At 45.0% G+C, this 13,010-nt stretch overlaps 1 protein-coding gene across 4 annotated transcripts in view; it reads left to right on the top strand.

Moving 5' to 3' along the window:
- Nucleotides 1-13,010, top strand: part of LOC115181853 (cyclin-dependent kinase 14) — a 193,838-nt gene that overhangs the window by 116,211 nt on the left and 64,617 nt on the right. For all 4 annotated transcript variants that reach the window (XM_029743562.1, XM_029743564.1, XM_029743563.1 and 1 more), the window contains one exon: nucleotides 10,910-10,973. In XM_029743562.1, coding sequence (XP_029599422.1) covers nucleotides 10,910-10,973 — 64 coding nt within the window. The remainder of the gene's footprint in view (nucleotides 1-10,909; nucleotides 10,974-13,010) is intronic.

Genomic DNA, 13,010 nt, shown 5'->3' with positions numbered 1-13,010 from the left:
AGAAACAGGTACAAAAGTAAGGAAGAAGCCACTGCTCCAAAACCGCCATAAAAAAGCCAGACTACGGTTTGCAACTGCACATGGGGACAAAGATCGTACTTTTTGGAGAAATGTCCTCTGGTCTGATGAAACAAAAATAGAACTGTTTGGCCATAATGACCATCGTTATGTTTGGAGGAAAAAGGGGAAGGCTTGCAAGCCGAAGAACACCACTTCACAAAATAGATGACATCCTGAAGTAGGAAAATTATGTGGATATATTTAAGTAACATCTCAAGACATCAGTCAGGAAGTTAAAGCTTGGTCGCAAATGAGTCTTCCAAATGGACAATGACATTTACATTTACATTTTAGTCATTTAGCAGACGCTCTTATCCAGAGCGACTTGCATACATCTCATACATTTGTATTTTAAAAATTTTAATTTATTTATTTATAATAAAAAAAATTGTCGTACTGGCCCCCCGTGGGAATCGAACCCACAACCCTGGCGTTGCAAACACCATGCTCTACCAACTGAGCCACAGGGAAGCTTGAATGACCTCAAGCATACTTCAAAAGTTGTGGCAAAATGGCTTAAGGAAAACAAAGTCAAGGTATTGGAGTGGCCATCACAAAGCCCTGACCTCAACCCTATAGAAAATATGTGGGCAGAACTGAAAAAGCGTGTACGAGAAAGGAGGCCTACAAACCTGACTCAGTTACACCAGCTCTGTCAGGAGGAATGAGCCAAAATTCACCCAACTTATTGTAGGAAGCTTGTGAAAGGCTACCCGAAACGTTTGACCCAAGTTAAACAATTTTAAGGCAATGCTACCAAATACTAATTGAGTGTATGTAAACTTCTGACCCACTGGGAATGTGATGAAAGAAATAAAAGCTGAAATAAATCATTCTCTCTACTATTATTCTGACATTTCACATTCTTAAAATAAAGTGGTGATCCTAACTGACCTAAGACAGGGAATTTTTACTAGGATTAAATGTCAGGAATTGTGAAAAACTGAGTTTAAATGTATTTGGCTAAGGTGTGTGTACATTTCCGATTTCAACTGTAGGTAGCTCGTATCGTTGATTGGTTTGGGACTATTCCTTTGGTTTCCGTTGTGCCAGGCAAGCTCAATTTCAAAAGTGCAGCCAAAGTATTTGATAGCAAACCGATACTATTTGAACCCAGATGTGTGCTCCAGCTGTGTGCGTCAGAGCGGTGTGGTGCTGAGAGTCAGTGAGTGGGATCAGAGTGCCTCTAAACGGGTCTCTTTGAAGGCTGTTGTCTGCCTGGGCTGTGATGTGTCTGTCAGACCTCTTCCCTTCCCTGCCTCATCCGCCCTTCCGATGTGCTGTGCTCCTCTCCCTCTCTGATGTGCCTCACAAAGACACTGACATTCACATGGCAGCCTAATCTCCCCTCCACCTCTCCTCCTCTCCTCTCCCTCACTTCAAAGAGCATGAGAACTCTCCACATCAATAATGTAGGCTGTTTCTATCTGACACCTCAACCAGATTGTGGATTTGAGCATGTCCCCTTGTCTCCTTGTGCACCCCTTCATGCCCCTCCCCCACAGTCCCTGTCTGTCCACTGCTCCTCCCCCCCATTCCCTCTGCCTCACTATGCCTTGCCCCCTAGAGCAAGAGACATGTGTGCCATCCCACCCCATCTGTGTTCAAATGTACCCCCTCCCCTCTGCTCCTTCAGCCCAACCTGTATCCTCCCACTGCTCAGCTGTATGCCCTCATAGGGGAAGACGTTCCTTGTGTGTAGCTGGACTTGCCCTCATCTGCCCTCATCTTGCCCTCATCTGCCCTTGCCCTCGACTGTGTGTGTGTGTGTGTGTGCGCTCGACAAACAGACAAGCAAAGTCCCCTGGATTAGCCCTGTCTATCACCTCTAATGGTCTGGGGCCATGCTGGCCATGTTGATAGGGGTACCTGTAGGGCTGCCTGCCTGACTTAATGGAGGGACTTATAGTCAACCAACCAAGGCCATGTATATATGCCACGGAAGTTGTTGCTATGCTGAAGCGACATGATCTAGGACTTCAAATATGTCTTCACCTCCCCTATTCTATTTCCTGTCTCAACAAGTTGTTCTAATGTGGCAGCAGCATCATTGTCTAGCCTTACCTCTTCTTACCAGCCTCTTTCATGTGCTGTCTCTCTTGCTCTGTGTGTTTGATGTGATATCATGATATCTCACTGGAGAGATGGGGCTCAGTGAGAGACGAGGCTAGGAGCTGGTGTGTGTAGCCCCTGTTATTTGGTCAAGGTTACCCCTCGCTAGATCGATCCCACTGTTCTCCTCTGTCCTCTGGGGTGAATATTAAAGCCTTGGTGCTTTAAGGGGAGCTCAATCAGATGACAGATCGGGTTTCAAATTGCTTTTGTTCCTTGGTTGAGGTTATTTCAGAAGAAACGGCCTCTGACTAGATACATCACTTCTATTAAGTGTGTGTGTGTGCTTGTGTGTGTGTTTGTGTGTGTGTGTGTGCGTATGTGTGCGTGTAGCTACATCGCTCAATGAGATCTTGTTCTCTATTACAGTTGAATAGATTGAGAAAAAACCTTCCCATCTTGTGGTATAGTGATTTTGTCCTCAGGTGCTGTATGGCCTGAGAGGGTCAGGAGAAAGTTATCCTGTCACAGAGACCCTGGCTGTCACACAGATTGGAGTGTATTACCAATCCCATTACCACAGTAGTGGAACGTCTGTCAGGGCCTAGAGGTGAGACAGCTAAACACTGATGTCCCAAATAACAACCTATTTCCTACATAGTGCACTACTTCTGACCACTCCAGAGCCCTCTGGGTCCTGGTCTAAGTAGTGCACTATATAGAGAATAGGGTGCCATCTGGGACAGAGTCTGAGATGAAAGTCAGGCTAAAGTCACTGAGACAGTGAAAGTCACTATAACACCCAGTCAAATCACACTGAGCTCATTGGCACATTCATAGTGAACGCAGTGTTTCCCATTCTGCACCAAGGGTATCTCTCTCTCTTTCTCTCTCTTTCGCTCTCTCTCTCTCCCTTCTCTCTCTCTCTGTCTCTCTCTCTCTCTGTTTTATCAACCATTAGAGAGCTATAGTGGTGTTTACTATGTGGTAGCGTTAGCGGTGGTGGTAGTAGTGGTGGTGGTGGTAGCGTTAGCGGTGGTAGCGTTAGCAGTGGTGGTGTTAGCGGTGGTGGTGGTAGTAGTAGTGGTGGTTGTGGTAGCGTTAGCGGTGGTAGCGTTGGCGGTGGTGGTGGCAGTGGTGGTGGTAGCATTAGCGGTGGCGGTGGTGGTAGCAGTGGTAGTAGTGGTGGTGGTTGTAGTGGTGGTGGTGGTGGTGGTAGTGTTAGCGGTGGCGGTGGTAGTAGTAGTGGTGGTAGTAGTGGTGGCGGTGGTAGTAGTAGTGGTAGTGGTGGTGGTAGCGGTGGTGGTGGTAGTGGTAGTGGTGGTGGTAGTGGTGGTGGTAGGGGTGGTGGTGGTGGTGGTAGTGGTGGTGGTGGTAGTAGTAGTGGTGGTAGTAGTGGTGGTGGTGGTAGCGTTAGCGGTGGTAGTAGTAGTGGTGGTGGTGGTGGTAGTAGTGGTGGTGGTAGCGTTAGCGGTGGTGGTGATAGTAGTAGTGGTGGTGGTAGCGTTAGCGGTGGTGGTAGCGTTAGTGGTGGTGGTAGTAGTAGTGGTGGTAGCGTTGGCGGTGGTGGTAGCGGTGGCAGTGGTGGTGGTAGCATTAGCGGTGGCGGTGATAGTAGTGGCGGTGGTGGTGGTAGTAGTGGGGGTGGTGGTGGTGGTAGCGGTGGTGGTGGTGGTAGTAGTGGTGGTGATGGTGGTGGTAGCGGTGGTGGCGGTGGTGGTGGTGGTAGCGGTGGTAGTAGTGGTGGTGGTAGCGGTGGTGGTGGTAGCGGTGGTGGTGGTGGTAGCATTAGCGTTGGCGGTGGTGGTTGTAGTGGTAGTGGCGGTGGTGGTGGCGGTAGCAGTGGTAGTAGTGGTGGTGGTGGTGGTAGTGGTGGTGGTGGTGGTAGCGGTGGTAGTAGTGGTGGTGGTAGCAGTCGTAGTAGTGGTGGTGGTAGCGGTGGTAGTAGTGGTGGTGGTAGTGGTGGTGGTGGTAGTGGTGGTGGTAGTTGTGGTGGAGGTGGTGGTGGTAGCAGTGGTAGTAGTGGTAGCGGTGGTAGTAGTGGTGGTTTGTGGCGGTGGTAGTAGTAGTGGTTGTGTTAATATATACATTTTCTTTACTTTGATCTCTTACTTTCCTTTTAGTCCCTTTACTTCATTTACTGTGACAGTATGTAATATCTACATTCTACACACTAGAGCCATAAAGACAGAGACTCTGGCTACAGAAACATTAGTGGTAGTAGTGGTAAGGCTGTGTCCCCTTTCAGCCCTGGTCTAAATTAATGCTCTAGAAAGGGAATAGGGTGCCATTTAGGATGCAGACTAGTGTTAGTGTTTGGTAGAGACGCCCCCTGTTTCTCCTCTGAAGCCAGTCAGACAGTCAGTCAGTCAGGCAGTCCTGAGTGGCAGACTGCGGCTCCCTGAGCTCATTTCCGTCCTGAAGGCTGTGTGTCACCAGAACAAGCACAGCACTGCACACACACACACACACACTGAGCCACACCTTACAGTGCTGCCTGACAGTGACAAGAGATCAGAGGGGAAATCAACCAACACACCCGGCCTGGCCGGCAGAGGACAGAGAGAGATAGAGATAGAGAGAAACTTCTGTGAGTGTAATATTTACTGTTCATTTTTATTGTTTATTTCACTTTTGTATATTATCTACTTCACTTGCTTTGGCAATGTTAACATATGTTTCCCATGCCAATAAGCCCCTTGAATTGAATTGAATTGAGAAAGAGGGATAGAGGAGAGAGCGAGAAAGAGATAGAGATAGAGGGAGAAAGAAAGAAAGGGCAGGACTTAGGTAGGGAGTGGAATTGTGTGTGTGTATCAGCCCAAAATGTATTAAAGGTTGACATAGTTCAGTTGTGATGTATTAGCGTGTTGTTGATGATGCTGTGGCGATGTGTCATGTTTCCGTGGCAATGATGAAGCTGCCGTGGCCGGTGTCATGGTGCGGGTTGCCACAGTGAGCGATGGTGTGTGTGTGGCTGTAATTAAGGTAGTGAGTGTTTCCCTACAGGGCTGAGGGGACAGCTAATTTCACTCTGCACCTCAGGGGGCGGCTGGACCGAGGGAAAGAGGGAACATGGAGGGGGGGGTCACCCTTTGTGTGTGGCTGCGGTCAGGGGTTTGGCATACACACATTCTCACAATCCAATCCCCCTCCCCTGTCTCTCCATGTTGTGCTCTGCAGGTCATGGTACACTGCTGCCCTCTGCTGGGGTCTTACAAAGCTTTACATAGTAATCAATATTTTATACATTTGTTCGTTTTACGAATATTCTAACTTCAATAATCTCCAAACTGCACACTGAGACATACAAGTTTGTCTGACTCTGGGTAAGTAGAAAAACAAACAGTATCCCTTCAGCCCAGTCTGTGTGAGTGAGGTGTGTTTCTGCTACTCTGAGTGGTGTAAACACACTGTAGGAGAATAAGGGTTAGCAGGTTACCATGTCTGTGACTATGTGACTAATTGACCACATTTACATACAGTGCCTTGCAAAAGTATTCATCCCCCTTGGCGTTTTTCCTATTTTGTTGCATTACAACCTGTAATTTAAATTGATTTTCATTTGGATTTCATGTAATGGACATATACAAAATAGTCCAAATTGGTGAAGTGAAATGAAAAATACCTTCTTTAAAAAAATTCTAACAAAAAAACCCTGAAAAAGTGGTGTTCATACAGTTGAAGTTGGAAGTTTACGTACACCTTAGCCAAATACATTTTAACTCAGTTTTTCACAATTCCTGACATTTAATCCTAGTAAAAATTCCCTGTCTTAGGTCAGTTAGGATCACCACTTTATTTTAAGAATGTGAAATGTCAGAATATTACAAGAGAGAATGATTTATTTCAGCTTTTATTTCTATCATCACATTCCCAATTGGTCAGAAGTTTACATACACTCAGATAGTATTTGGTAGCATTGCCTTTAAATTGTTTAACTTGGGTCAAATGTTTCTGGTAGCCTTCCACAAGCTTCCCATAATAAGTTGGGTGAATTTTGGCCCATTCTGCCTCACAGAGCTGGTGTAATTGAATCAGGTTTGTAGGCCTCCTTCCTCGCACACACTTTTTCAGTTCTGCCCACACATTTTCTATAGGATTGAGGTCAGGGCTTTGTGATGGCCACTCCAATACCTTGACTTTGTTGTCCTTAAGCCATTTTGCCACAACTTTGGAAGTATGCTTGGGGTAATTGTCCATTTGGAAGACCCATTTGCGACCAAGCTTTAACTTCCTGACTGATGTCTTGAGATGTTGCTTCAATATATCCACATAATTTTCCTACCTCATGATGCCATCTATTTTGTGAAGTGCACCAGTCCCTCCTGCAGCAAAGCACCCCCACAACATGATGCTACCACCCCCGTGCTTCACGTTTGGATGGTGTTCTTTAGCTTGCAAGCCTCCCCCTTTTTCCTCCAAACATAATTATGGTCATTCTGGCCAAACAGTTCTATTTCTGTTTCATCAGACCAGAGGACATTTCTCCAAAAAGTATGATCTTTGTCCCCATGTGCAGTTGCAAACCGTAGTCTGCTTTTTTATGGCGGTTTTGGAGCAGTGGCTTCTTCCTTGCTGAGCGGCCTTTCAGGTTATGTCGGTATAGGACTCGTTTTACTGAGGATATAGATACTTTTGTACCTGTTTCTTCCAGCATCTTCACAAGTTCCTCTATGGTTGTTCTGGGATTGATTTGCACTTTTCGCACCAAAGTATGTTCATCTCTAGGAGACAGAATGCATCTCCTTCCTTAGTGGTATGACAGCTTCGTGGTCACATGGTGTTTATACTTGCGTACTATTGTTTGTACAGATGAACGTGGTACCTTCAGGCGTTTGGAAATTGCTCCCAAGGATGAACCAGACTTGTGGAGGTCTACAATTTGTTTCTGAGGTCTTGGATGATTTCTTTTGATTTTCCCATGATGTCAAGCAAAGAGGCACTGAGTTTGAAGGTAGGCCTTGAAATACATCCACAGGTACACCTCCAATTGACTCAAATTATGTCAATTAGCCTATCAGAAGCTTCTAAAGTCATGGCATCATTTTCTGGAATTTCCAAGCTGTTTAAAGGCACAGTCAATTTAGTGTATGTAAACTTCTGACGCAGTGGAATTGTGATCCTGTGAATTATAAGTGAAATAATCTGTCTGTAAACAATTATTGGGAAAATGACTTGTGTCATGCACAAAGTAGATGCCCTAACCGACTAGCCAAAACTATAGTTTGTTAACAAGAAGTGTGGAGTGGTTGAAAAATGAGTTTTAATGACTCCAACCTAAGTGTATGTAAACTTACGACTTCAACTGTATGTATTCACCCCTTTGCTATGAAGTCCCGAAATAAGATCTGGTGCAACCAATTACCTTCAGAAGTCACATAATTAGTCAAATAAAGTCCACCTGTGTGCAATCTAAGTGTCACATGATCTGTCACATGATCTCAGTATTTATAAACCTGTTCTGAAAGGCCCCAGAGTCTGCAACCCCACTAAGCAAGGGGCACCACCAAGCAAGTGGCACCATGAAGACCAAGGAGCTCTCCAAACAGGTCAGGGACAAAGTTTTGAAGAAGTACAAATCAAGGTTGGGTTACAAAAAAATATCAGAAACTTTGAACATCCCACGGAGCACCATTAAATCCATTATTAAAAAATGTAAAGAATATGGCACCACAACAAACCTGCCAAGAGAGGGCCGCCCACCAAAACTCACGGACCAGGCAAGGAGGGCATTAATCAGAGAGGCAACAAAGAGACCAAAGATAACCCTGAAGGAGCTGCAAAGCTCCACAGCGGAGATTGGAGTATCTGTCCATAGGACAACTTTAAGCCGTACACTCCACAGAGCTGGGCTTTACGGAAGAGTGGCCAGAAAAAAAGTCATTGCTTAAAGAAAAAAATAAGCAAACATGTTTGGTGTATACCAAAAGGCATACGGGAGACTCCCCAAACATATGGAAGAAGGTACTCTGGTCAGATGAGACTAAAATTTAGCTTTTTGGACATCAAGGAAAATGCTATGTCTGGCACAAACCCAACACCTCTCATCACCTCGAGAACCCAATCCCCAATCCCCACAGCATGATGCTGTGGGGATGTTTTTCATTGGCAGGGACTGGGAAACTGGTCAGACTTGAAGGAATGATGGATGGCACTAAATACAGGGAAATTCTTGAGGGAAACCTGTTTCAGTCTTCCAGTGATTTGAGACTGGGACGGAGGTTCACCTTCCAGCAGGAAAATGACCCAAAGCATACTGCTGAAGCAACACTCGAGTGGTTTAAGGGGAAACATTTAAATGTCTTGGAATGGCCTAGTCAAAGCACATACCTCAATCCAGTTGAGAATCTGTGGTATGACTTAAAGATTTCTGTACACCAGCTGAACCCATCCAACTTGAAGGAGCTGGAGCAGTTTTGCCTTGAAGAATGGGCAAAATCCCAGTGGTTAGATGTGCCAAGCTTATAGAGACATACCCCAAAAGACTTGCAGCTGTAATTGCTGCAAAAGGTGTCTCTACAAAGTATTGACTTTGGGGGGGTGAATAGTTATGCACGCTCAAGTTTTCTGTGTTCTTATCTTATTTCTTGTTTGTTTCACAATAAAACATTTTTTGCAACTTTTTAGTGGTAGGTATGTTGTGTAAATCAAATGATACAACCCTACAAAAAAAATCTATTTTAATTCCAGGTTGTAAGGCAACAAAATAGGAAAAATGCCAAGGGGGGGTGAATACTTTCACAAGCCACTGTCCACACCAATATACCATTATTATTCGGGATACTCAAGTGTTCTGCTTTGAGTTGACGCATATAAACATCATATCCTGTTTGCAATAACACAGAAAAAGCTTGTGTACCGGTTATGAAAAACCCGGATAAGATGCCTGGGATTTTTTTATTTTTTATTGAACCTTTATTTAACTAGGCAAGTCAGTTAAGAACAAATTCATATTTACAGTGACGGCCTACACTAACCTGAATGAAGCTGGGCCAATTTTGCGCCTCCCTATGGGACTCCCAATCATAGCCGGTTGTGATACACCCTGGAATTAGACCAGGGTCTGTAGTGGCACCTCTAGCACTGAGATGCAGTGCCTTAGACTGCTGTGCCACTCGAGAGCCAATATGGGGTACTGTGGCATGTAAATATCTTATCCCATTTGCTGTTATTTCTGTGGTCTGTGCAGGATCAGTTTCACATGTCATGGGTGTTGTGGGATGATGTTTTCATAATTCTTACATTTGGTAGGCCGTGTCAACTGTAGTTTGACACGTGCAGCTTCTCTTCTGCCATAACTTGTTGCATCAGAAGACTAAATAAAGTGGCGCTGACCAGAATAATGTCTTACATTGATTGAAGAAATGCATTAGTAATCTAGTTAATACCGGTAAAGTTGTCTCTTTCGTTTAGGGACTGGGGAGAAAACGGAATAACTCCATACCAGTGGAAAGATCGGTCCTATGCAACATTTCCAAATGTCATCAGTGTGACCTGTTTTAAGGAAATGAAAATCTGAGAAAACGACGAAACACATGTCTGATAAGACTTCAGTTCGTCTTGAGTGCTTATTGTATGTGGTTGTAATCATTTTTCTCCACTCCTGTTCGTGAGACATATGTTAAATAATTTCTCTGAAAGAAATGCATAATTCTGCAGGAGATAATATTTCGCATAGAAATCTGAAGAGGGTGGCCAGCAGAGATAGATGGGATGGGCTGAGGGAAGCTGAGGGTTGGGATGTGGAATTGGAATTGGAGACAAGTGAGAGTGGAGTTGCTGGGTGGGGGATAGAATGACAGTCGAAGATAAAGTAAAAATAAAACATAACAAAAAGTACATTTGAATGACACTGAGGGGCAGTGTTGTTACAGTTAATGCTGGTTTGCCTGAGGCTGATGCTGTGCAGGTGTTTGTACTCATGCGATATACACTCTCAAATGCACATATGTGCACATACACGGACACACACATGTAAATAGTGCCATATATGCACTCAAACATATTCAGTTGGCCTCGTTGTTATGATTTTTGTTGTCCTTGATGTCTTTTGTTTTTTGCATTGTTGTTTTCTGTTTTCCTTTGTTTTTCTCTTTTTTCTCTTTCGTTAATTTTGTTGGGGGGTCTTGGGGATGGAGAATGGAATTATTGTATTTATTTATTCATTTTCTCGTGGTGGGGTCTTGGATGGTTGAGGGGCAGCTCTTGGGGATTTGTGGGGGGGATCTTGGAGGGCTGGTGGGAGATCTGTCGATGTGCCCTTGAGCAGGTCATTGACCCTGGTTGTTTCTGTGTGTCTCTCTGGATGGGAGACTGTCAGATGACTAATGTGATGTAGTTGTTGAGCGGCTTCACTGCAAGTATATTGTATGTTTTAAATATTCAATAAACAAATATATTTTAAATTGTTTTATTATTTTACACTACAAATGAGAGGTTATAGACCTACAGTCAGTGTCCATATTTCAGTTACAATACCATTTAACCCATATGAACTTCAATTAGGAATATTCTGTTTATTCATGGGACAGGGATACTCATGAGCGGGATATCAAAGATTACATGTAAACAGCTTATCACGATTAAGACCTTAAGCGGGATATAACCTACTATCCGGAATACTGTGTGCCTGTAAATGTGGTCATTGTTTAGGACCTTAGTGATTCAGAGGTTCCTCTTTGGTCATAGAAATGAAATGTTTTCTCTATGAGACGGTCTTCTCTTTTCCTTTCTCTGTGGCCCAATTGTGTTGTTGAAGTATGCGTGTGTTTGTCTGATGCATTCCTTCTTTCAGGTCCTAGGCACCCCCTGTGAGGATACCTGGCCAGGGGTCCACTCCCTGCCCCACTTCAAACCAGGTGAGGAACACACGCATGCGCACACACACATACACACACACACACACGCACGCACGCGCACACACACATACACACACGCACGCGCGCATACACGCACGTGCGCACGCGCACACACACACACGCGCACATACACACACACACGCACACACACACACACACACACACACACACACACACACACACACACACACACACACACACACACACACACACACACCATAGGTCCAACAGTCAGAACCAGACTTTGACTCCAGTTCTACTTTGTAAACCTTGGAGGCATGCCTCTGTAGTTCACACAGCCCAGGCAGCCTGTGAGCCAGCTGTACCATCGCTGTGCCATCCCTGTGCCATACTAAAGCTACTGCTGCTGCCCTCTGGGAGCTCATTAGAGACAGACTGGACGGTGCTCGCAGATTAGTGTTGGCATGCTGGAACACACAGAGAGATAGAGGGGGAATTAGAGGAGTGACAGAGAGAGGAGGATGGAGAGAGAAGAAGAGGGACAGAGGGAGAGCAGGGGTATCATGATGTGAGTGGCGTGTCTAGCTGTATCTCCTGTGACCAATTACAGAGGAACTGGGGTGTGAAACACACACAAACACACACACCTAATCGCATGTCCTGTGGCCATGGCTGTGGTTGGCCATAGTTCTATGTTGTCCTGCTGCCGTGGGCAGCTGTGTGAGCAACACACACTGTTCTGTCCTGCTGCTCCTCTCATCCAGACAGACCTGGCTTCAGTGTACCAGATCAGTGTATGATCTCTGCATGACAATAGGTACACACACAATACACCATTTTATTATCAGCAATTGAGCCAGTTGCCTGCTCAGATGTCCAATGCAAGACCACCTCCCTCTCTTAATAAGTGTCTCTCCAAGCTACCTGTTTCCTCCATGAAGTGAACAATCTTTTGACTGAATCCCGGGATAGAGAGAACCTTTTATTTTCTTATTTTTGCTGTAAAGGGATGCCCAATGTCACAATGATCTAATCTAAACAGCTGTTTCAACCCTCTCAATGTCACCATCACTCAACCACAAAGTGATCATTAGCACGTAACAGATGGAGCTGTGAAAATGCTTTATCAGAAGAGTTAACACTCTGGGTGTAGTTATATCTTCCCAACACCAGAGGACAGTGTTGTCTCACTCTAGATCCCTCTGAATATATCCAACCTCACTGAGAGCTTCTCAATATGACCAGGTTTTAGTCTTCCTCCTGATCTGTAATCAGTTTCCAGACATTAAATCAAACACAGAGATGGTATCAGCACGTTGTTTATGATTCTTCACATTCTCAGCGTTACTTTCAATAATACACAGCCATGTTTACAGCCCTGGTTTTTCACTCTGGTGTTCGCAGCGCAACCTTTTAGGTTTGAAATGTAGACAGCCATGACACTTAGCCTGACCTTGGCCCAGGGCCTTGGTGCTTTACGATGGGCTGGAGGATATTTAGTACAACCACAGTATATCAGACATTTGAGAAAGACAGGAGTAATCTGGATATCAAAACAACTCTGTCTCATATATGTCTAATCCCTGACTCTGGAACAGTCTTACCATCTCTCTGTCCTCCCCACTCAATAACTCCTTAACTCAAACTGTAGCTATTCCGTATCTCTCTCCCCCTCTGTCTAGCAGTGGAACAGTGGCTACTCTCTCTCTCCCCTCTCCCCCTCTCCCTAACCCATGGTTGGCTGTCTAGCTGTCTCTCTGCCCCCATGCCCCCAGTCTAGTCCTGGAGGTTGGCAGTTATAGTGTTAGTCTGAAAACAGAGGTCTCCACACAGAGGTTTTGGACGAGGGAGTCGAGCTGTCAGAGGTGCACTCACACACATACACCTAGCCATTCATACCGTACATACACACACACACACACACACACACACACACACACACACACACACACACACACACACAAATACTTTTAATATATAATAATAGTGCCATTTAGCAGATGCTTTTATCCAAAGCGACTTACAGTTATCCGTGCATACATTTTAAGTACGGTGGCCCTGGGAATCAAACCCACT

The sequence above is a fragment of the Salmo trutta genome, chromosome 3 (genome assembly GCF_901001165.1).
Source record: "Salmo trutta chromosome 3, fSalTru1.1, whole genome shotgun sequence".
Classification (NCBI taxonomy): domain Eukaryota; kingdom Metazoa; phylum Chordata; class Actinopteri; order Salmoniformes; family Salmonidae; genus Salmo; species Salmo trutta.
This window is presented reverse-complemented; position numbering and strand designations above follow the sequence as displayed.